This window comes from Buceros rhinoceros, unplaced genomic scaffold, assembly GCF_000710305.1.
Source record: "Buceros rhinoceros silvestris isolate BGI_N320 unplaced genomic scaffold, ASM71030v1 scaffold16383, whole genome shotgun sequence".
In the NCBI taxonomy this organism is placed as follows: Eukaryota; Metazoa; Chordata; class Aves; order Bucerotiformes; family Bucerotidae; genus Buceros; species Buceros rhinoceros.
The window spans coordinates 5,095-30,533 of record NW_010401943.1 but is presented as its reverse complement, the minus strand read 5'-3'; the positions used below and the strand labels follow the sequence as shown (position 1 = coordinate 30,533).

General features: G+C 38.6%; 2 protein-coding genes across 2 annotated transcripts in view; one reads left to right on the top strand and one right to left on the bottom strand.

Moving 5' to 3' along the window:
• Nucleotides 1–2,204: 2,204 nt before the first annotated feature.
• FAM206A (family with sequence similarity 206, member A) lies at nt 2,205–3,623 on the top strand (the record flags this gene model as incomplete). Its single annotated transcript, XM_010132471.1, has 4 exons — nt 2,205–2,334; nt 3,212–3,288; nt 3,357–3,426; nt 3,495–3,623. Coding segments are annotated over 4 exons (406 nt in total), but the record flags the coding sequence as incomplete, so codon positions are not given.
• Nucleotides 3,624–4,719: 1,096 nt separating this feature from the next.
• Nucleotides 4,720–25,439, bottom strand: part of CTNNAL1 (catenin (cadherin-associated protein), alpha-like 1) — a gene marked incomplete at its 5' end in the record, with an annotated part of 25,305 nt that continues 4,585 nt past the window's right edge. Inside the window, 12 exons of the mRNA XM_010132470.1 lie at nt 4,720–5,011; nt 5,128–5,211; nt 7,199–7,318; nt 7,454–7,510; nt 8,637–8,685; nt 9,428–9,582; nt 9,664–9,714; nt 12,267–12,304; nt 18,267–18,417; nt 18,717–18,809; nt 20,395–20,553; nt 23,997–24,083. Of these exons, the coding sequence (XP_010130772.1) occupies nt 4,850–5,011; nt 5,128–5,211; nt 7,199–7,318; nt 7,454–7,510; nt 8,637–8,685; nt 9,428–9,582; nt 9,664–9,714; nt 12,267–12,304; nt 18,267–18,417; nt 18,717–18,809; nt 20,395–20,553; nt 23,997–24,083 (1,206 nt within the window). The remainder of the gene's footprint in view (nt 5,012–5,127; nt 5,212–7,198; nt 7,319–7,453; nt 7,511–8,636; nt 8,686–9,427; nt 9,583–9,663; nt 9,715–12,266; nt 12,305–18,266; nt 18,418–18,716; nt 18,810–20,394; nt 20,554–23,996; nt 24,084–25,439) is intronic.

Below are 25,439 nucleotides of genomic sequence, written 5' to 3'. Positions count from 1 at the left end.
GAGTGGGGCAGCTGCAAAGTACCAGGCGAGCCTGGGCTCTCCCGGAGGATGGGAGAGTGCCGGATCTTGGCCTTCCTCCAGCCTTCTCTCGTTGCTACCGCAGTAAGAACAGTGGAGCCGGAGTTCTTCCCCTCCCTCCCTCCTTCCCCGCGTTGCTCAGTAGGTGGTTAGAGAAAGAGGCCCCTTCAGCCAGTGTCTGTAGCGCTGCCCCTCATCCCTGTGTCCCCTCCCGTTGAAAGGGCCCTTCACATCTTCAGCAGCAGAAGCGCAACATTTCATCAGGCTTTTCCATAACGGCGTTTAGAAGTAGTGGGATTAACTTGGTTTCTAGGAGATTAATTTGCTCCATTTGAACAAATGTTTAGCCTTTTCTATATGCAACTTACTTAATTAATTGCTTTTAATTGTCCATGTGAGTACTACAGACAGTGAATGCCAGACAGGAAATAAAATGTCACACGGGGTTTCTGCTCTGCTGAGGCTGGCTCTCCAGTCGTTTGGAATAAATCAGCCCTGTCCTGGTTTGGACGCTAGTAACATGCCTTACCTTCCCCAGCCCCTGCCCCTGCTAAAGCCTGTTCCAGCTGCAGGGCGGGCTGGTGGCATCCCGAGCATTTCTGGGGTGTTTAGTCTCTGATGGGCAGTGCCAGTTGCTCATGTGTTGAAGGAAAATAGGCAGGTGTTTGAGGTTGCCAGTAGGTTGCCCATTCCTATTAGGAGTTCAAGGTAACAAGAGGAGCACGCTTGGCTCAGGCCAGGACCATCCTCTGACTGCAGCCTTCAGTGCTGGCAGTTTGCTGTGGCTGTTTCATGCAGTTCACTTTTCTGTTCCAGAAACCCAAGTACCTGGGAGTCACAGGTATGACAGCCACAGCAAGAAAAGACACCCTCACATGTGCGCTGAATGCTAAATATGAAGTGATTAGTTCCAGTTGTCTAGTACAGATTAAACAGTTTAACAAACAGCTTAAATCCTGTTGATATGGAGGAAAGGAAGTAAAAATATAAACGTTTGTTCATACATCTATAAAGAAGATGATTATTTAGCCAAATGTTCTGTAAAGTCTTTGACCATTATTACGTACAGGTCTGTGTATTTCTAAGCAGGGTAAAGTTCTCTGTTGATTTTTTGTTTTGGCAGGTCTCAGCTCTATTAGATGATGTCTTCCCCTTAGACAGAGGTAGGGGTCAAGAGGAGGTAGCTTTTCTGGTCCCTTTGAGCTGCTGGGACACGCTGAAGCATTCACCAGGATCCAGCTCCCCCTTGCGGGGTGCAGTGCTGCAAGGACGGGCAGAGATGTGACAATGCAGGGAGAGGGATGCAGCATCCACAAGGAATGATCTGATTCCGTGACATGGTTTTCTCTACAGTTACTGTTAATTCTGGTCCTTGCTGTAGGTTTTACACTCTTAAACAGAACAGCTTCATCTCAGTTCGTTTATTGGCAAGTTCTGGGCTCTTCATGTTTGTGCATAAGCATGGTTCTAGCCCAGGGATGAAGGTAGGCCTAGTCTCCCCAGCTGGGCTTGTCTCAAACTCTCCAGTTTCATGACAAGAAAAAACCCTCCTTTAGAAAACAGATTAAACACAATAGAACAGCTCTAGCTTACTCGAAAGCTGTGGTTGTGTTTGCCTAAGAAGTGTACTGCCTTTGATGATCCAGGCTGGTGTCTCAAAATAAAGGACCTTCTGTGGGGTTAGCTTCAGGGCAATTTTCATTTGGTTTGGTACAGCAGACATGAAGTAAGATGCCCTGAAGAAAGCGATCCTCTATCTGGCATTTTTGTAAATGGGAAACTAAAATTTGCCTGGGATCTACAACCAGTTATTTTCCTTTGTTCTCCCTCATTCGCTCAGGTGAATTGTGTCTAGGTCACCCTCCTCAACGCCCATGCTGTCACCCAGACCTGCCTGTCCTTGCTTCCTCCCTGAGCCTGGCAGGTGCCTGTCCAGCGACTCCTGCTGCAGTAAGCTGAACTATGGGCTTAACTTTCTTGCTAGACTAAAGAGTCTTTGCTCTCCAAAGAGCAAATGTGAACAGCGATTTTCACAAGTCTTGATAGCATTTTAAACTAGGAGCCTAAATGAAGTAGTGTCCATTTTAAATCCTACCAGTAGAGGCAGAGGTGGTTGTGGAGCTTGCCTAGAGCACATAAGAGCACGGCCTCTCAAAACTACATTATAATTGTATTTCTTTTTGCAGAATCTGTGTGATCACCTTGGCAGAAGCCCATCCTCTTCTTCAAAGTGGAAAAACGATTAAAAGCATCAATTACCAAATCAGTGCCAACTGTAGCAGACTCCAGAATAAGGTCTCTGGGAAGTCAAAAAGGGTATGGCTTTTTGATTTCATTACTTTTCATTTTAATCTCTTGCCCTGCCTGAGACTTCCTGTCTTTTCCAGGATAGAAACTTATCAAGTTACCTTGGCATTTATTTAAACCAGCCCCTCCACAGCTGAAAAACGTGGACTTTCTCAGGAGGTGCCTGTCTGACTGTCCCAGCCACAGTCTTACAGTGCTCCTGCAGCACCTGTGGTTCCCGGTGTTACAGAATCACAGAATGGTCAGGGCTGGAAGGGACCTCTGGAGATGATCCAGTCCACCCCTCTGCTAAACCAGGCTGACCCAGAGCAGGTTGCACAGGGTCGTGTCCAGGCAGGTTCTGAATACCTCCAGAGGAGGAGACTCCACAGCATCTCTGGGCAGCCTGTTCCAGTGCTCTGCCACCCTCTGTGCTGCTCGTATCAAGGTTATCAGTTGCTTTTAGTAATTTTTTTCATAGTGTACAGAGGGTCTTAAACATCCTTGAAAACGTCACAGTTTATTTCCACCAAAATGCCAAGGATTTGGAGACCAGGGCTGTTTGAGAAAAACAGTAGCAGGGGGGCTAGTTCACTGGTTTTTGTGGTGAGTTTTCACATAGGTGTAGCTTAACCTAGTTATATGCAAATGAACAGTGCTGCTTTTCTCCTCTCTCCCCTGATTTTAATCTGACCAAACAAAAAGTCTGTTATTCTGTGAGAAATTTAGTTGACCAAATTTGTAGTCCCTCAACAAGGGTCCATTCGACTAAGTTGGCATCTTCCCTTCTGTGGGGAAGCACAGCTATGGAACCTGCAATGACCTGTACTATGTTGCTGATGGTGATACCTTAAAAAGCCCTGTGTCATTAAAAGTACATATGTGTGTGTTTGCTTTTCAAATGCAGGGAGCTCAGTTTTTAACAGAACTTGCCCCTCTGTGCAGGATATCTTCAACAGATGGAGAGGAATACACCGTTTATAGGTAAGGATCTGCCCTTTTTCTTCCTACCTTGCCATGCCACACACTTCTGAATCTAAACACTTTGGCAGCTGTATACGAGGGCGACTGATAGAAGTGAATGAAAACATTCTTAGCAATCCCACCATTCTGCAGGAAAAGGTAAGACAATTTCTTGCTTTTTATTTTCTAACTTTTATTTTACTGCTAACTTCAGTCTTGCTTTTTAGCCGTCAACTGAGGGATACATCGCAGTGGTTCTACCCAAATTTGAAGAAAGCAAGAGTATAACTCAAGGACTTCTGACACAGAAGGAGTATGAGGAAGTTTTGTTGAAACGTCTTAATTCTTCTTCATGAAAGGAATTATACAGTTTAATTTTTATTTGATACTAAATATGCTACTTTTATTGTTCACCGTAACTGTCATGGTATTGAAAGACCTAGTGCCTGTTTTTAAAAATAGAACTTAAATGCTTGATTCGTACAAGAATAAACAGTTCAAATAGTTTGTATGTTAAAATGTGCTTCCTCTTTTTCTCTGAATTTTAGCACTACAAGTTTTTAAATAAGCACAGAATGATATGTTGGAGAGTATTTATGTTCCACGAGCAGCTTTTCTTCTGCTCCGTGCAAGCATAATACATACAGAAAAATCATAATTTAGCTATCAATTTAGCTAAACTAATAAAATACGGAGTTTGACAAGGGTGAATTGAAAACAAAATTGCAACAAAGCCTATGTACAAAGAGCAATAAACTGGAAAATACATATTTCACACCAGATTATATTTTCATGGCATCCTGAAGTCAAATAATGCCCTTTGTACAGAAGTTTGTTATAATCGGTATCTATTTTCTTAAATTTTAAATGGTATAACGTAAAGTCTACATAATACTTCAGTGGTTCTACATGCAATTCAAATCCTGCTCAGTTTTAACAGAAAAGGAAGCAACAACTGCCGTCTACAAATAAGGATGGTAAAAGAAAAAAGGGATTGAGTCAAGAGTAATAATCACTTAGAAGTACACTTTTGGAAATATAAATCGTGTCAACAAGATTAAAATTCAGTGGTGCAGCTATTGAAATAGAGTTTTTTTCCTAGAACTACTTACTGCAGGTAGAACTCATAACTATGGTACGATTTCAGTGCTTTAGGCCACAGCCTTTCAGACAATATTCCTGATTCTGCTTTATCAAATGCACAGACTGAAAGAGGACAGAGATGAGTTTACAGAGTCCAACAGTAGCATTACATAGAGCATATGCAGCACAAGGTTCTTTATATAAAATGTCTATGAGCAGCATCTTTGGGTCGAAACATCCAGTAAGACATTCATAAGCATTAATTACAAACGTGGTATCAATAGTGAGCATAGGAAGGCCATTCACATTATAGAAATATGTAATCATCAGACTGGCTGGTGCTGTCATTGCTACGTAATGGGACATCTATTAGATGCGTCAAAGGTCAACAGTTTTAATTCAAATTAACCTGGTTTGACTTTCCACAAATGAAAGCAATATTGATAATTCAGCAAGTGTTATTTTCAAATGGGAGTTCTTGCATTTCTAAGTGCTGTAATTACTTGCTCTCTAGAAATGTCATGTTTGTTACATGATTTTCTAAAGACTTGATGCCAAATGTCTCAGCTTTCCTTTCGGGAGTACGTGCATTCGTACCAGTTCTGATTCTGTCTTCTCTCCATGGTGGAGCTGGTTTAAGACAGCCATTTCCTGCTTTATTCTGTGCATTAAAAAAAAAAAAAAAAAAAATTATTTCTTAAAAACAAACAACAACAACAAAAACCCCAACCAACCACCAAAAAACTTCAAAATGCTGCAGATGAACCAAGTACTCGCCTTTCTCAGTAATTTGCAGCAAAGCGGAAGAAGTTGGCATAACAGAGTCATCACGTTCCTTGTTTTCAGAATGCAGGCATCAACCTAAACAAGATGAGTAAACACCACACATTGCTTCTAGGCATTTGTTCAGTGCATGAGATGAGAATCTATTTCAAGCTTCAAGTAGGTAATATCTGTCTTTCATAAATTCCTTCTAATCAAAAGGTTTTGCCTATGTCTTTTTAATTTCTCTGTATAGTACATGTAAAGCAAAGCATCCCTTCTGCTAATCCAAGACTTGAGCTAGGAGGCAGAAAGGAATGACACACATCCCTGGAGAAGGAACTACTAATAATATTAAATGATAATATAAACAATAATAATTTCCCCTTAAATAATAGAACAACTAAATAATAAATAATAGTGATATTAAAGAGTAACATAAGTATCTTGGTAAGGAGCTCTTAATGTCTGGGTACGATTCACCACAATTCTTCATGTTTTTCCTTTTGGTTTATGTCCTGTCAGCATGATTTAAGAATCCATGCGCATCATATAAGCTTCACCTTGATAGAAGTGACACTAAAAGTTAACTAAATCTGAAAGCATTGAAGTTTGTGCCTCAGGTCTAACTCTCACTGGGGAGAAACACCCAGGTGCACAGACAAGGTCTTGCTCACACTGATCATATTGCTGCTAAGGGATACTTGGAGTTCTTCAAAAAACCTGACTCTACTCCCCATTGAGGCTTGCAGATTTACTTCTTGTGGTAGCAAGGCTGAAACTCATGGCAGCTGTATACATATTTACCTATCACAAATTGAGTACTATCAGAATAAACTCTGGGCAGCCTACGATAGACTGCCTACTGCAAGTGTGTATTTCAGTAACAGTCTTTGGGGTTTGGAGCCTCTAACCTTTACGTTAAACATCAGTAACAACAGAATAACTAATTATTACAGTGCTGGAAATAGAAATTACTTAAGATTCTGATCACTGAAGTCCGTCCTTAGTGAGGTGAGCTTAATTACAGTTCATTCTTCTCTGAGTGAAGTTCCAGTGGATTACAGTATTATTTTATACAGTATTACTCTGTCTCGTATCATTCAGCTGAAAAAGTCTCAGTTGCAGCATGATAAAATTCCAGCACCTCTCTTTATCTAGTGGGTAAGTTGAGGGAAATGTTGACAGAAGTTCTTTGACAAAAGTTCTCATCAGTAAAAAAAAAAAAAAATAAAGTAGTGGAAGCTCATGGACACCTTTCAACTGAGCATCACTGTCTTGGGAAACATTTCTGTAAACTTTCACTAACAGTGAAATCCAAAACCCACATGATAATTTCAGGACTTCAGGAAGGAAAAAAATCCTATTACTTATTTTACTTATTTGTAGAGTCTAAGTTGATAATCTAGGGGTAGGGAAACTGTTCCTTAAAACGTTAGTATCAATGATACACCTGTGGGCACTGGGCCAGCGATACACAACCTGGACATCCATGCTCCCTAAAGCCTGTAGATTAATCCTACCCCAGTAGTCCACCGGCAGGCTCCCATGCATGCTGGGTGCCAGTGTACCACATTTTGCTTCCTATCAAACTCTCAGCATGAGTGAGGGGGTCAGGTAGGATGAACTTCATTGAAGCCCTTCTCTGGTAATGAGGAAAAGAAAAAAAACTTCTAAAAAGGCTAGAAAACAGGAGCACCCACGCTGAAGAAAATCTCATCCTGAGACAAGATAGTGGTAAAGGGCTTGGATTACAGTGAGAGAGGTCCCTGTAGACAAGGCATTGTCATTTTTCTATGCTTTGCTCATCAGCTGCTCAAAACACGGTAAGTGCAGAACAGGACTTTGAGTTGAAGTCAGTTCTTCTGCATAAGGAAGAGCAGCAATGACATATTGCATAGCAGAAAAATGCTTGCAAAACATAGTATTTTGTACTTTTTAAATTTTATGGTCCTATGTCAATCCAAAACATTCAGCTATCATGAACAGTTTCATATTTTAACAGGACCATAAATTAGTAAGTTACTATATTTCAAAACAAGTTAGGTCTCACTTTCAGGAATATATATATATATTTTTACCTTACCTTTGTAAATGTAGCACTTTTACCCTGAACAGAAGCTTTAGCTGTTATCTGGAGCTGCTTGCACACAGAGATCAGTTTTTCAGCCTCCACCAGAAGAAAAGGTTTGTCATCATCCTGCACCTAAAATGTGTTTCAGGAAGACAAAACCACTCTGTTACTCACATACTGAGTTAATGGAGAAGAAAGCACACCCAGCTTTTACACCGTATCGCTGGTGCCTTAAGCGGAATGGCTGTTGTAGAGGTCATACATCACCTGAACAGAAAAGGCATGAAGAGCTGAAGCAAGCTTTGTGCCCTCTGTAGCAAAAATCTGAAGGGGGGAGAAAAGCATGTAACAAAGTGAACCACAATGAAAGATGAGGCTCTTTTTCCTTGTTTTAATAAATAGCATGCTATAACATAAAAAGGTAGCAGGAAATATTTGTGATAGTTGTATGCATTTATAATTAACAAGTCAGCAGTTTGCAGGGACTTCTGAAATAAGCTATACCACAAACTGCCATTCTCCCAGGCATGGAAATTTTAAAGGCTTTCTTTCCCTTTATGTGTAAGAAAACCTGATTACCAGTTGGTTTTTTGCACGGTAGCAGCTCACAAGCATTTTGTGGGGAGGTGACACCTGCCGTGTTTGTTTACTGTCCTGGCAAAGGTAACAGTCTCCTGTTAAACACAGGATGTATGTATCCTGGAAGTGTCAGCACCCCACCTTCATTTGGCCCTTTGTCTTTCGGTCTGTATTATTAAAATTTTTACATCATCTTTCTTTCCCATGAAAATACTGCTGCTCAGACTAGGATGGAGTACCCGTTACTGCTGTCAGGGACTCAGCTACATGACACGATGAATATGCTAACACACTCAAGTCCACTGGATTTGCCATATTGCCAGTTTGCTATTCCTACCCCTAACTGGAATCAGTCAGTTTAATGAATGCTGTCTAAGCTACTACTGGAGCACTGAGAAGTTAGTACCAGAATTAGGCTGCTTAAGATCTACAGTTGCCAGTCAATTCATGGCACGTCGTACTTATGTGTGAAGAATGCCATATTGCCAGTTTGCTATTCCTACCCCTAACTGGAATCAGTCAGTTTAATGAATGCTGTCCTAAGCTACTACTGGAGCACTGAGAAGTTAGTACCAGAATTAGGCTGCTTAAGATCTACAGTTGCCAGTCAATTCATGGCACGTCGTACTTATGTGTGGCCATATTGCCAGTTTGCTATTCCTACCCCTAACTGGAATCAGTCAGTTTAATGAATGCTGTCCTAAGCTACTACTGGAGCACTGAGAAGTTAGTACCAGAATTAGGCTGCTTAAGATCTACAGTTGCCAGTCAATTCATGGCACGTCGTACTTATGTGTGAAGAATCAGAGTTAAGTTCCCATTTTTTCTTCTCTCAGAGTGCCTAGTTCTTATTTTGTTAAAAATACATTACCTCTGCTTGATGAAATAAATCCTGAGTAGTTTTCAGAAGTCCTTCTCCTCTGTGGGAAATAATGGAAACAGAATATATGCCATGATAGACTGCAGATTTATTTTGCCTGCTACTTGCACAATTTATAGCGTGTTTCTCACCCCCATTCACACCGCTGAACTGTAAAATATTGCTCTTTTAGAAGATACTGTGCACAACAATAATGTACTGCAGGAACTGCATTTCAAAACATTATATAAACACCTCAGTGGCTAGAGCACCACTGGGATGTTAGCAATGGTTCAGTTCTCATCAGCTGAACAAGGACAGAATTTCGCGTCTCTGGCATACTGAGTGTTACTGGACTAGTAGATAAGAAAAAAAAATCTCAATTCTTATTAAAAACCCCTAAATTCTTCAAATAAGAAAGCTGACATTGCATGGGCTGCTTCAGAATAACGCCTTTCAGTACGACAAAGATCAGTAAATCTACAGTTATGTACCTGCGCTTTAATTCCCTTAATTTTGAAGTATTTATGAACATGCTTCTTAAAATGTTTCCTGTACCCAAACTTTAATTTAAATAGCCATTCTGCAACAAAACGGATGTTTAGTACTTTAAGAAAACCTCCAATTTTATTATTAAACAGCTTAGAAATCTACAAGAATTTATAAAGTGTAAGGATAGACATTAAAGCTACTTTCTAAATGTATTCCAATTACTACACTCTGAAAATGAAATTGTCTTATTTCTTATAAATGCTGTTAATATTGTTATTCTCACCAAAACATGCTGCATAAAATGTGATTACCTGGTAAACAAATACATGGAGTAGGCCATACTTGACATGCCTTGTCCACGTTGCACAATCTCATTCTCCTGATCCTCCCATTTCTCTGTCTCAGAATCCACATCAGATGTGAGCAGATGCAATTCTAATCCAAGTTTTGCAATTTTTGCCTGTTCCTGTAAATGGTAACCATATTTAATGCACTCTTCAGCCAAGACTAAAATTTTTTTTTTTTTACTAAAATGATGGCATCTTACCTCAGTATCCAGTTTGACTGGCTTTAATGCTTTCAGATTTGCATTATGCTTCTGTTTCAAACAAAAAAAATAGCATTTTTAAATAAAAGGAATCAGTAATTATTTTACTAACAAATCGTAAGAGGTGGCTCTACACTCAGAGGCAGACTTCGCAGAAGTGCTGCAGTGGTTCAGACAAACTCCTCAGTAGAAGCTGAGAACCTGTTCTGATCGGCTGTCCTGAAATGGCATGTGCAAACAGGGGCTGTGCCTACAGACACCCTAAAATTGCAAGGAAAACACCTCTTCCACAGTTCTCAGACTCCACTTCCTCATGCAGTACCATCTCTTCCCCTGACCATCTAAATCCTCAGTAGTATTTAGGACTAAATAAACAGTCTTAATCCAGTACTACTGCATCAATTTTTCCATCAAGGATGATACTGACATTACAGGGTCTAGGAAGTTGATTTAGCTAGTCGCAAGCTGATCTGGGGTACAATCCGTGTAAACGCCCCTGTGACGATACAGCTCATTGTTCTGTGCCACTTTGTTGAAGTAGCTGGATTTCCTTCTTTTATGTCATGAACTATGTGAAATACCAGTCTGGCTGCAAGCCAAATATTGGCTCAGATTAAACAGTAATTAGTGGTACCAATACGAGAGGTCCACCTGGAGAGGCAGAGCTTGCCAGCTGCATAACACATACAGTAAACGCGTGATTTGTTTCAAATCAGTTTGCATGTGGAGAGCTGTAGTTCCTGGCTTTAACTTCATGTGCTGGTGCTGTCACTGTGCAAAGACAGCAAAAATTAACAGACATGGAGACAGTCCACATTCAGAAAATGTACTGGGGTGCCTGAGTGGAAAGTACAAAGTCGGTGCCATAACTTGGAGAGATTTTCCACAACTAACTAAAGAAAGCTCAGAATGTTGGTCAGATTTGTGCTTTTCTCCATTCTAGCATTCAGTCATACTACTTGAATAGGAGAATTGGTAAAAATCAGATAAGCAGTTACACTACTTTTAAAACATGATTTGACACCTAATACTATAGGGAAAAATATACTTGTGTATTAAACACACCCATGAATTGCCACTACTGCTCTGTCCTCAACTATGTCATGGTCTGGGATGCCACTCATTACCAGCAAACAGCACAGGGGCAATTAAACAGATGTTATAAAATATGTAATCTAATTAGATTGACAGGAACAGTGTGGTTTCCGTGCCGGGGCAGCGTGGGCTTTAGCCAGGCACAGCAGACCTCTGTGACAGCAGCAGGGAGAGAAGAGGCAGTACTGAGAGTCACAGCACTGGGAAGAGAGGCAGTTCCAAAGGTTAGTGCATCAGTCAGGCAAAGAAATTACTCTGTGAAGAAACTCTATTGTTTTATAGACATAATCTACATCTGTCTACGTCTAAACTGTATATCAATCATGACTCCCCAAAGCTATGCATCTTGCAAATTCAAAAGGCGGCAGCAACCTTTCAAACAACAACAAAGCAGAACTGCTTAAATCCTGAGAACAAAGTTTTTATTAAAAGTATTTTTAAAAAGTGTGTGAATCAATAAGTGTGAATCTGACTTCAAACATCTCTTTGAATTCCAGCTGAAGTCCAGAAGCTATGTAGCTTAGTCAAATGGGTAAGAGACAAAACCCTATCGAAAGGCACCGAACCAATCTATTTTCCTGCCTTGGTATTTATAGTTCTGTAACCGTGAAATTCACCCATGCTCACCCAGCCTAACATTATATTCTATTTAAATCTGCAGATTGAATTTATAATGTATGACCTTTTCTCTCTTCATTAAGGATCTGAAGTAGCATATTGTGTTTGAAGTCACAGAATTGCCCAACAGGAGATGTAGAGACAAGGGATCATTTCACACTCTAATTCCTCAACACTGCAGGTTAAGGAAAGAAAGCAAGGAGAGAAAGAAGCAAGCCAAAGCTTACTGTACCTCCTGAGATCATTCTTCCCCCTTTTCCCTACCCATGAAGAGATGCAGTATGCAGCAAGTGAAGCAAATGACTCATTACATGATACTAAAAATGTCTAGGAGGTTTCCTAACACAGAGGTGCTCTCAGAAACAATGTAATATCCCTTTTAATCAGCTAAGGATATGAATTACCTCACAGCTCAATGTGAGGTTGGTGTAGCTTTTTCCTCTGCATTAAAGACATTTTAAGATCAAAGAAGAAAACACAAACCCGTTATTTGAAAAGCCTACAATAGGCTCAAACATGTAATTTGTTCTGAATGGGTCAACTCAGGCAACGACATTAAAAACATCAGATTATAAAACTTATTTTCAGTATGCTGTAGCATGTTCTTACTGTCTTAATAGTAGCAATACATTTTTTATTATATAGTGTGACAGTTGAGTATGTGGTAAAAAATGTCATATTAATAAACAGGAATTAAAGCTCACATAAAATCAAAGTGATTGTACTAGTGCAACTGGTTAGCCATTTAATAAATTGGCAGAGTTGGACATTTTACTGGCAGCCATCCAGTCAGGATGATGTTACCAAGGTATTGCTCTGTCCTCATCGAGGTGTGATGTGGAAAGTTAATAGCAGATATAAAGTAAATACAAATCCCAAAAGCAACTTACCCCTGGTCTGGGCAGTGATAAGTAGACACGCTTCTCTCCTATGAAGAACACACATATTTACACCAACATTTGTATGCAGCTTTTAATCAATGGGATCACATGCCTTACTTCATCCTTCCTTACGTTGCAGTGCTATAAAAGCAAATCACTTACCTGTAATTCCTCCTCTCTGAATATTGCAGAGGATTCCCTCTGTCTCATGCTTCCAGAGAGTGACAAGCCAAGAACTCTGTCCTGTTACTGTTCAGAGCTTAGCCCTCAGCAAGTGGCAGTTAAGAAAAGCTCCACTGAAAAGCTTCCTTCAGTACGACTTCTAGTCCCCTGCCTGCAATCCACATGTGAGTAAAGAAACTCTGCGATGACTGAGTAGCTATTGCTACATGCACTCAATTTTGTTACAAAGTCCAGAACATACAATAGTAGTTCCATGCAAGGCTTCTTTCTTGGCATGGGTTGGATGATCTAAAATTTGGAGTAGGCAATGCCACTAGTGAGAAATACCTAGGCAGGATTTTCTAAGCAATGCCAGTTAAACTGAACTATACGTATCCCATGTATACAGGATACATATATGGATATTTTATAAAGAAACAAGTTCTATAGCATTTTTACACACTTTTTGAAGTATTTCTTATATCCCTCAGGAGCCTCAGATACTCCAAGTCTGAGCAAAACAAATGGAGAAAAAAAATTCCTTTTAAGGTGTTCCCTAAAAGTGGGTAAGAAGAGTTTATGGGCAAGAGGCAACAGTGCCTCCTAGGCTAACAGCCTAGGATTAGAGCTCTAGTTACCAGAAGACTTAACCATCTAAAGACTTACATTTATTACAACAGACTCAGGAGATGAAAGTCTGCTAAATAAAATTAAATATATTAAAAATGTAAGAGCTAGTGAAAAACCTGAAGAAACAAAGTGCTACTAGAATAGATACTGGTACCTCGAAATCATATATCTTGACAAAGGACAAGCAACAGACACCCCTACAATTGCTGTTTACTCCTCTTGCATCAGCTCCCAGAGAAATTCCATTCCGAGCCCTTAGCAGACTGTTCTCTTGCGCATTCACAATTTTTTGAAAGTATGCTTTTATCTCCTGACACCATAGAAAGATCACGAGCTCCATGTCTAGCAAACTGACTCCTAAAAAACAACTTTCTCTAAATTGACAAGTGTCCCTCAATCCTCTTGATAAGTATGAAAAACTTAATTCTTCCTTTCTAAGCTCACCTCTTCCTTCGCTTATCCAGTTTGGCAAAAGATGAGATGAGTTACTGAGACACAAGGTGCCTAACTACTTTTTTCAGAATGCAGTTATTCAGATATTAATTGCATGACCACGCATCCAAGCAAGATTTCTCACTGAAGACTGATACAAATTAAGAGAAGTGATTACAACATGCTATGTGTCAAAACATCAGCTGAAGGGCATGTAAGAAAACATGTAAGATATACCAAGAACGAAAGCTAACTTGCAAGTTTAAAATGCTGTAGCATAAAAGATCTCATTGGTGCTATGTAAAAAGTTGTTGTGCCACATTAAAAAAAGGTCAAACCCAGAAAGCTTTGACATAAATGGAATACAAATGGATACTAAGAGGACAAACTACATGCACACACACGGTGGGCATTCAGAATTACAGAAACCAAATGGAAAGAGATGGTAAACAGAAACAAGAAAAAAGAATTGTTTTTCCTTTTCAAGCAATTCCCATTATTTGGCTTTGCAACGTTTAGTTGCTCACCATACTTAGACAGAGGAAGGAACTCACTCTGAATTTCTTCATTAAAAGAAACATTTTAAAAAAAAGAACATAAAAAAACCAAAAAAACCCAACAAAAACCCCAAAACACACAGACACGAAAAACCCACCTCACTGGACTCACAGTCTCCAGACCTTTCAAAAGCGCCGATCAACTCAGGCCAGAGACAAACTTCCTTCATCAGAAAATACTTAATTACATCAGTATAGTCAAACAATTTATATTTGATTCCATTAACAGAATACACATTGTTTTTTTCAGGTATGTATCTGTCTTACAAACTAAGGAAATTCTTTGCTGTGATACCAAAAGGCTTTTCACTATATTATGATCTTCCTTCTATTTATTCAAGTCTGCCTTTGTTTTTCCTAATGTTTTCTCTCTAACATGTTTTTACATTTTTTCATTTAAAATTATTTATTTCACCCTCTTTGTTTTTCAATTTTTCTGCTTTCCAGTAGTTCCAGTCATGTTTTTCCCTCCAAAATATCTCTATTTCAACTTCTACATCCTGCTTTTGATCTCACTTCTCATCTGGGTGTAGGATGGCTGCATTGCTGCTTCACCCTTCTTTCTAGAACTCTAATTTCTAAATTCTGAAATTCTGATCTATATCCCCTATTCAACTACAGCCCTCCCAAATCCCTGTAGTCATTTAACTCCTCTCAAATCAACTGGGCACAACAAAAGAGGAGGGCAGAAAAGGAAGTTATCTTCCGAAGTCGTCCTCTCACTTCTGGTCACGTCATAAGGGAGCAATTGGGGATTATTCACCTTCTTCTCCAGTATATTGAAACCAAAAAATTAGGAAAAAAAAGAGATCAGCTGACATCCAACAAATTGGATCAATGCACTTTTGTTAGGTGATTCAGGAGGCAAGAGCCTCAGAGCTACACATCCCACCTAAACAGTAATTCCTAGAACAAACCTCCCTCCACAGGCTGAATCACATCTCCTGGCTGACAGAAGCCATGCTCTAGAGGAGCCCAGACTCTGCTCAGCCTAGAGCAGCCATCCAACGTTTCAAACACCAGCACTGTGCAGAATCGGCCTCCTCACTGTCAGATTAAAGAGCGTTTCAGCATTAAGCCAAGTCTACCTCACCGTACAGCTCTGCATTCCACATAAATACATGTGACTTACTGGCTGGTGTGTTCAGCAACCTTCCCCACCTCTACATGCACGTGCATCCCCCTCCCCAAGACAAGCCTATTTCCATTTGGTCACAATCTGGTGCGATTACATTAAAATTTAGTAAAATATTGCTTCATTTCCAAGCTAAATCTGGCTCTCTTTCCATGAGAGTTTTGAAACTCAGTGTGAGGAACACCTAACTTGCTGATAGGAAAGAAACACTGGATAAGGAGTTACACAATTGTGTGTAAAAATAAAGAAATGAGTATAAACAATGTGAACCTAGTGTAACCAGAAAAATGTATCTTTTATTTGATGTGTCCAGCACATTTAATCACCATTCAATTTTGCCTCATAAGCTGTATTCGGAACTCTCTAACAAAGCCAAACATTTAAATCAGTAGTACAAAAATACAAGTTTTGAAACCAGGAAGAAAAAAAAATATACCTTCTTACTGTAATTCTGTCTTTTGTTACACGCAATCACAATTCTACTAGGAATAAAGCACTTGATACATTTTAGTCTGTAAAATAAAGACAGTTTTACGAACCTCAACTTTAAGACAAGTATCACGAGCTATGGAATAACAAAATCTTACAAAATAGTGTGTTTGGAGGCAAAAATATTTGTGAATGCCACTCTTATAATCTCTTAGCAGACAACTGTTTTAGTTTTATTTGGGTCATCAGTCATGTTTTCTATGAGGAAAAAAATGTCTAAAGTGGCAAGATAACTTCTGGAAGCAAAAAGGTGGGGGGTATTTGGGTGAGATTTTTCCCTTTTTTTTTTTTTTTTTGACAAGAGTCACTCTGAAGTCCAACAAGAGAAAACAAAGCAAGCCAAAACAGATTAGCCCACAATATAGAGGAGAACTTTGTAGAAGAGGGGTGGATGTAGGAGACCAAATTATTTCTAAGGACATAACTGACAATATGAAACAATCCAGATTCAGAGCCAAGTCTTACTAGGCCAGGACACAAGACAAGGAAACTGAAGACATGATTTCTTTAGCATCATTTGGCAATACAAGACCTAATGCACCCAAGGCCTTATAAAGAATACAAGCTACGCTTACTATCTTACCAATGATGGTATCGGAACATTGTGCAGAGAGACAGACAGAGGAAACTAGAGACACTGACAAGAACAGACTCATCTGGCTATGCCCAACAGGAGAAGAAAGGCTTCACTGCACCTGGGCCCACACATGCTACAGCCTCCAACATGCTCAGCCAGCATCTGCCCATTCTCTTCTCTCCTTCAAGCAATGACACTGCGTTGCCTTGTGAAATGATGCTTTAAAGAAACTGAAGTACCACTTGTGGAAAACGTCTGTTATCTGCTGGCAACAGCCACAAGAGCAGAGAAAGTTACTAACTACAGGCTGGGAATCTGCTGCAACACTTCAAGAACTATTTGTTTGGAGAGCCAAGTATATGCTTTAATGTGGCTGCATGATTTTCATCCTATTATTTGTAAGTACAGTAATATATATATGTATACACACACATGCACACACATATATATAAATATATAAAAAGCCCTATATATATTCAACCCTGCTAGACTTTTGAATGAGCATGAAAAAAATCAGATACTGCACGATCAGCACTGCAAATTCCAAACTTACTGTAACATTAATATTAGGGTAATACAGTACTTTAAGTTGCATTATATAAAATTTAATGCTATGTTTGAAGAAAGTCAGTATGTCCTTGGCTCCCAAAACAAACAAAAATCCCACTGAAACTTAAAAGGCCCGTAAACAGGATCTCTGATTGCTACACATTTTTACATGGCATCTCAGACTAAGGTGGAAGAACAAGTAGGATAACGATCATGTATTTCTCAAATGTCTTAAATTCCCAATAACCTGTGCTATTTTCAATATATGTTTTCCTTTCACAAGTCTGCAGGCTCAGACACATTCATCTAGAAACCACCAGCAATTTAAGATGTTACTGCCCTGTGGCTGGCTGTTTACTGTCCTCACAAAGCTGGCAGAAAAGAACTGCGTACACAAAACCCTGATCAAGTACAGAAAGTTAAACAAAATAAACACTAAACATGAAAAAAAAGTCTCATGTTAATGGCAAGATGAAGTATTCTATCATGGATTAAGTATCATCTAACCTGAATAAGGATTTACTCTTTCTGTATCTTAGGAAAAAAATGAAGTCCCTGTATTTAAATCTAAACTTTTAAACCTGAGTCATTTCCTTAAAAATACAAGACATTCAGTATTACTATATATTACATTCTATCTGTATGCAATTATACCTTAGAGACTGAAACAAACACATAGCCACAAGTATGATAGGCTACACATCTGAAAAAAGACATCATCTGAAAAAAATCATGTTAGATAAAAACAAAAAACAAGATGGCTTCCAATTTTATGGTAAATTACCCTATGCTACAAGTAAACACAGCAGGTTTTTTTCTTAAGATTTCAAGGTTTTTCTTCTACATGTTGTACAAATACCAATAAACTTACCAACCAGAGAAAATATCCCAAGATTGTGCAGAGACGTCAGAGATTCCATCCAGGAGAAAGGACAGCAGTTTAAAAATCAAACAACTACATTCACTACGTTATGAAGTGAAGACAAGGCAAGCTGACAGTATTGAATATATATAGGTATACATATAGTTTCCAGAAACACAGGAAAGTAATTACACACGTCACACAATCAAGTGTTATCTTGGTTGTCATGAACTGCTATGTCCTAGACAAAACAAAATGTGGGATAAAAACCTACACCCCCAATATTTGGACATTGCTGGCAAAGGCATGTGTCAAATACTTCTGTGTCCTTCCAACAGTTCCACTTCATTTTGCTGGCACTAGTCACAGTGCATGAAGTTAAACATAACTAATTTTACACTAATCGGGCCTTTAAACTTTTGGCTATTGTTCTTTGAAAAAAATCCAAGAAGCACTCTAATTCGACATCTATACAAAACCAATGTATCTGTGCAGGACATGGGACTGTTTATTGCACTTTTCTCTAAAGAAAACAGTATTTCCTAAACCACACTTACAATTCTTAGAAAACATGTTTTGAAAACTACATTTTTCTATTTGTACATAGTGTTCTTACCTCTTCTTCCTTCAAATACATCATTGATTTCTCTTAACAACATAGACATGTCACTCAGTTGAGACTCCCAGGCCTCACAGAACACCTCAAGATTTTCTTTTGCAATCTTGCTAGATGGATGTAATGCCAGTGTTTCTGCAGCAGAAATTATCTGGACAGAGAATAAGATATTTGCTATCAAAAATGCTTTCAAAGGCAAACCAAAATTAGTCTACTGCTCTTATGTCTTTGTAGTGTATTCATCTGACATTTGCAGGCTTGATGATCTTCCTTGTGCATTCTTTTAGCTACTGCCCAACGTTAAAGTGTTTAGCTATGACCCAACATTAAAGTGTAACTCTTTCATAAAACTATTTTGAACAGTTCAATGGTAGGTCTCAAAAAAATTCATACGAGTAATTTTTCTTGATTTATGGCTGGTAGAAGTGGCCAGACAAAAGCTAAGCATACCTGTGGGCCAGTGACTTGAAAGGTATCTTCTGCATGTATGCAAGTAATCTCAAGGGGCTCAGTTCCAGAAACATGCCTCAGTAAGCGACACATCTAAATATTTTTTATTTAAAGGTAAAAGAATGGTTAAAAATATGCTTTCATTATTAGCGAGAATAGGTGCACATGCACGAACACACCCACAAACAAAGTTATTGAAAGTCCTGTCAGAAACTTATGGGGACTGCACAGCTGGGATCTTCTTAGGGAGCGTTTACAATAAAAACAGAGCTAAATCCTGACTTGGAATGTGTAGAAAAATCACCAAGAGAAAGAAAAGTCTTAATAAATACATTAAAATAAACCAAAACCAATTTCACATATTTATGATTGAATAAACCTGAAAGCAATCAGACACCTATGGTATTTGGAAAAAATTGTAGCATAAGTGACTTCACCAAAACAAGCTTACTCAACAATTGCAAAATGTAGGCTTGAATCATCCAGGGGACTGAATTACCTTTGAGCAAATCAGTGTCAAATTAATTTACAGAAGAAATACTGTTTCTTTTCACAGTAAGCAAGAGGTACTAATTTTTTTTCTTTTAAAATGAGATTAAGAGTGAACTTTGGACTGAGAAAGAACATTCTAAGTTTTCAGATCAAAAGGAGAATTTTTAACACAGAGAGTGCATATAAAACTAACTGCACTGTCCATCATCAGAAATGCTCAGAAAGGCCTTACATACAAACACTATTTAAACTCATGGTCATGCTTGAAAAAAAAAAAAAAAAAAAATCAGTGTCTCGCCGGGACATTAATCACAGAAAAAAATGACATTAAAGGCAAAATTAAAAATCCACAGTGTTGAATTGCCAGTCCTGGAAGGGTGCTGCTTCTGCTCATTCATGAATCCTCAAGCCCATATGATACCAGAACTTTTTAGAAATTAATTAGTATTAGATGCCATGCAAGTATAGCTGCTGGCATCACCATGTTGCAGATCAAAGTGATATTATCTTTGCACATCTCCTTCTGGTAGAGTTACTTCTGCTCATCTGTCAGATGAGAGAGCAATAAGGTATGAGGCAGACATCTTCTCCACAGGCACTCCTAAGAGCCATGACCTCTCGGGAATCTTGGAAGTCCTATTTGTTTGCATGTGTAAATACTACCAAATGTATGCATTAGTACAGGAAACATATGCACTACTTTTCACAGAGAAGGAAAGATTTTCAGTGGCCCTCTCGTCTGAAAAAGACTACACAAGATCTTCAAAACAGTCAAGTTCACTGCATTAAGAAACTTAACCTTACATTCCCAGGATTCTTAAAAAGTAACTTGGGATTCAGCTGTTGCTGGACACGCACTGCTTGAAAGAAAAAGGCTAGCATCTCTATTTGGTCCTAGAAACCTATTCTTTTAATGAATAATTTAGCCCAAATAATTACATACAGATTGAGTCTAGATCCAGAAGAATCAGGTATGACTGTACATCTCTTCCACAACAACTATATGCCACAGTGGCACCCCTGGCTCACACCCTACCACAAACAATGTAAAATGCAACAGTATGCCAGGTAAATAAAATAAAAATTACAAAAACACAGACCAAAGCCTTCCTAAAGAACAGATTAAGGCAAATCTGGCCACTCATTTTCTAAGTGTCTCACAAAATGAAAGCATCTGTGAACTCACCTCAACAAGTTGCTCTTTCTGCTCCGATAGCTTGCAAGTATATTCTGCTACAGCTTCCAGATTTCCTTCTACTCCTGTAATTTTTAATGCTTTGAGAACCATATGATCTGTATGGTATTTCAGCAGATCTGCTGCCAAAGATGTTGCTGCACTGTGGACCTTGAGTAGATTAAAAGGAGAGATAAACCTTGGAAGTAAAATAAAAATTCATCCAGTACCAAGAGACTTGATAAACTTAATACAATTGATTTTTCCAATAAACAAAACAATTACTGCCATGAAAGCTCATAGATAACCTGCATATTATCCGGGGCTTTAATTCTTCAATTACTATTCAAAGTACAAAGATAAAGTCAACTGCACTCCAGAAAAACACCACACAACCAAACATGGAGAGAAAAGAAAGAGCAGCTGGATGAGCACATGAAGTTTCTACGTTGCTGATTTCTGATAGTGTTAGAGCTAGGGAAAAAACAGGTGCTTGAATTTGTGGGACACCTAGTTTAGGACAAGTATGGCACAGTGACCACTCTACTCATGAAGAACAGAAATGAAACTGTGTGATCAAACTGAAGCCACACAGCATCTCAGTTATAATATATTAGAAATTAAGTTCTTAGGAATAAATTGAATTCTCAGTGATGCAAAGAAAAGCTTGAATATAATCAGCTTGTGACAAAGCCTTAGAAAAGTAAAAAGCATCTTTTCTGCAAGGAGACTGAAGTCAGAGATTATTCTCGGAGAAGTCTCAAACACTGTCCCTACACTCCCAACAAGCAAGGAGAAGCTTTCCCTTGAAACACATCCCTAAATCTCGACACACTTTCAGACCCATGGATCTACTGAAATTGCGCTGAGAAGGACTCTGCTTGACAGCCGCTATCAGCAACAGCTGCTGCCAGTTTTAGTGACTACTCATAGTAGGTTTACCTTTGCCCTGTCATCAGCCCCGGTTAAAAACCAGGTAAAATCAAAATAGTATCCTCTTTAGAAATAGCAGAGCATTCTTATGCTCATAAGACTATTATGAGTCTTGTAATATTACACTCACTTTGCTGGACTGCACTGAATATACAACAAATTTGGCTGTTCAAGAAGAAACTTATTTTTTGAGTTTGTATGAACACAATAAGCTTGAAATTGTGACACCGGTGGGCCTTGACTGTAAAGAGGAGAATGTTTACTAGAATAGTACGTAGGAGTTTTCTATTCTACTGGATTCTACCTACTTTTAGCCTCTTCCCCTGGCAGTACTTCACGTAAAGTCCAGAATTAAGTTGTTTTCTGGTTTTCTGGAGATGTTTTCATGCAAGAAACCCGAATTGTTGCCTCAAAACCTGCTGTGACTGTTTTTTAGAGGAAAAAAAAAACTATGACAGCCTGTTATAAACTATTTATATAGTGTTGCTCACATGCCATTAAAAATTAGCACAAACCACTAATCTCAGAAATGAAGTCAGCTCTGAAGAAAGAATATCTACAAGGTTTGTGATGTTAAGAGTAGGAACTGGCAATTCTCATTTATATATAGGCTACATAGAGATTAACTTTTCATTAGAGATTCTTTTCATCCTGATGTAAAAAAAGAAATTTACTTCTGCTTAATGCTGTCTCTGTTCATTAGCAGGAAAATCATCTCAAAGTAGGAACATGCCTTTAGATTCTTCTGTGAAATGACAGAGATGGGAAAGAACTACTTTTAACAAGTCTGTCTTGTGTTCTCAGCCACCCAGGCTCTCAAAGTCATTTTAATTAGAGCCATATTCTTAAATTTCACCAGCAGAGATTCTGGTTGCTGACTGACACACCAGCACCTGAAATCAGATTAAGCAGGACAGTCCGCTTCAGCCATGTACAGAAGCATGGCTACTCTGGGATCAATCCAATCACTACACCGAGAACAAGCAAAATGACATAATACTCTAAATTCACTTCTAAGAGTAGTGTGAATCCTGTGCGTTTTTATAAAAGCTCCAAGCAAGCTTTCATACTCTGTAGGTTACCAGAGCAAGTCATACAGAACTTAGGATTTGTTAGTTGAGAAATTTAGACTCACTCAACTTGCTCCACAATTTCTAAACAAGCGTGATACGTTTTCATCTGCATCGCTTTTAATACGGTGCTATATCACAGGGCACAGATAACCTGCTATTTTGTATTTATGCCACCTCTGTTAGCTGGTTTGCAGAAGGTAATGTTCTACTATTGTCATCTGACAAAATTCTTCAATTTAAGTGTGGTAAATATGTAATCTTTGCCGCATGACATTTTCATAAGCAGAAACCTGTTGGCAAGACAATATGGTGAGATCTACTTATATGGAGCTGCAAGAAAATACAAGATAATAATGATTTCCTCCACAAACTATATTCCAACTATCTTTGGCTTTATGATACACAACTACACAACCACATACGATTTTGACGCAGAATCCTTCCTCCTCATTCAGCACATTGGAGCGATGTTACTCAGAAAGGACAATCTTACAGTTAAGCAGCTGAACATCACTCCAGAAAAGCTCTGCTACCAACTTCCTGCCTAATGGTGACCCAAGAAAAAAACTATTAATTCAAGTGCACAAATTATGTACCCTCCGTTTTCTGGGAGCCAAACACACTGCCTGGCAGCGGAAGCATAAAGGCACTTAACTGCAACTGAAATAGATTTAAAGCACTGTTCAAATCTTCAGGACAGTTGCAGGAATTATAATCCAGAAAACAAAATTTCTCATTTTGCCTCTATTAAAAAACATGTAGCATGATTTTGAGCGATCAAGGTTTTCCAAGTTACAGCAGCTGAGAGGTCAGTCTAAGCAAGTCAACCATCCTTCTCTAACATCTTTGCACTGCTCTGTAGTCTAGTATTGAAACTCTCCCTGTCCTTTGCCTTCATTTCTCCATGTTTAAAGGAACAATAACATGAAGCAGTTGAAAAATTATCTGAATGCTTTGCAAATATTTCAGAAACTCCTAGAAATCAGTAATTCTGTATTTAGCTCAAATCTGTGGAACAGACAAGGCAGCAACACCATCCGCTAATAGGGGGAGAAGGACCTGATCAGCAAGTACAGTCCAGCTACCTCTTATGTGCATGTAAGTTGACACCCAGCATGTCTACATTTAGGAAATGAATGATTTACAACAGCTACATACACAGCTGCCAACCGTCTAGAAAAATGAATATAACACGTCTCCCACAGAAATCAATGGAACAGGTTAAGCACAAACAGCACATGCAATTTATTAATTATAAGCACACACTACAAGAAGAAAGTATTTAAAAGTGACGCATGCATCCCCAAGGAAAGTTTAGCCTTTACATTTAAAGTAATGGTTACAAACATAGTACTTATTTTCTAATGCTTGTCTCTTCTTTAACACTGATGGAGTTAGCAAAGAGCCTGCACATCCGATTTCTAATCTGTTCTCAGCAACGACCCAGAAGATGACTGCATAATAGCTCTGTGATGAAATTCTGATTTAGCTACTCTTGTCTAAAAGTAGATCCTAGCTTTCTTAGGTACAGGTTTCTATTGTACAACTTCACATACAAGGAGAAATCCAAGCTTTTATTCAGTTTAAACTTGCTTAAGCTAGACTTACCTCTCTTTTAAGTTCATTCATGCACTGGCACGTTTTTAAAATGGCTACTTCCAAGTCTTCCATGAGATCCTTTGTCTTCTGGTTTTGCTACAAGCCAAAGAAAGCAACCGACAAAACATTACTCAAAAAGCCCAGCAAATCCCACCTTCAGAGCATGTGTCATTACTTCAAGTTACGGCTAGAAAGAAAAGGTTATCTTCTAAAGTAATGTTTTAATTTGCATATACTGTGTATATTCTACTCGGGAAAATTTAACAGAAATATTTACCACCACATCAAATCTAAAAATTATCGATGCAAGCTATTTGACTGTTTCTGCTCAACAGGAATTTATTTCTAAACCTCACTGAGCTTTTTTTCTAGGAAAAGGGCTTCCTTAAGCTTTACAATTTCCAAAAATCTTCTGTCTAAACATCCTGACGTGGAGGAACAGTTTACGGTTTTTAAAATAAAGTGGTACCTAAAATGTTCTATAAGAAATTAGAAGAAGGTTACTTACAGCATCCTTGTAAGATTTTAGATCATTGTCTAATTTAAATGAGCACAGTAACTAATAACATTTTGTTGAGGTAGCTTCAAGACGGAGCTCTCACTTCTGCAAATAGCACCTATCTATAGAACAACCCAAATGTGAAGAGACATACCCTGGGAAAACAGTGAAGTAGCCGTGATTTTGCATTCTCCTCTGAAATGTATTAGAAACAACTGTCCTAGGCAGGACCATTAACATGGCCTTAGCAGCACAAAAATTAACCACTCAGTCTAATTTAACATAAATATACACACAGAAAATGTGTGTAGGAAAACACCCCCACCCAAGCCAACATAATCATTTTCTCAGATATTCTTATCTAAGTCTCAAAAGCTACCTCCCAATTTTAATGCTCTAAGTAATTTGTGTAGAAGTTAACATCACAAAAATCACTTCTAACAAGAGCACAATGTGCACTCACTAGAGTGTCCTTTTTATTTCTGTACTTATTTAATGTGTACATTTTTGCACCTTCTACGTGCAATTTTTTTTTTTTTTTTTTAAACACAAGGGAAGGAATCATCTAGCCATAATAAGGTTACAGGAAAACCTAAACCAGGACAGTAGCTTAAAATCTTATGAACTCAGATATACTCAGGAAGGACTTCAGGAACATTTAAAATTCAAATCAGCAGCATTAGATTATCTGTTGTGCTCCAGCTATTTTTCGTATTGTTCTATGTGAATGAAAAAGAGCAGATCAGTGATGTCAGTCCAATTTAGACTTGACCTAGGTTACAAGACACTTCTGTTTTAAAATACAGTCTTCACTGAAGATTCACAGTTACTCTGCTTGCTACAAGGAAGTATGGTGAGTGGAAGGGGAAATAACTGGGCACTCTAAGAGCTCTATGTATCCACCCAGTCCACATAGCCCATCCCACCCCCCCGCTTTTTTTTTTTTTAAATTA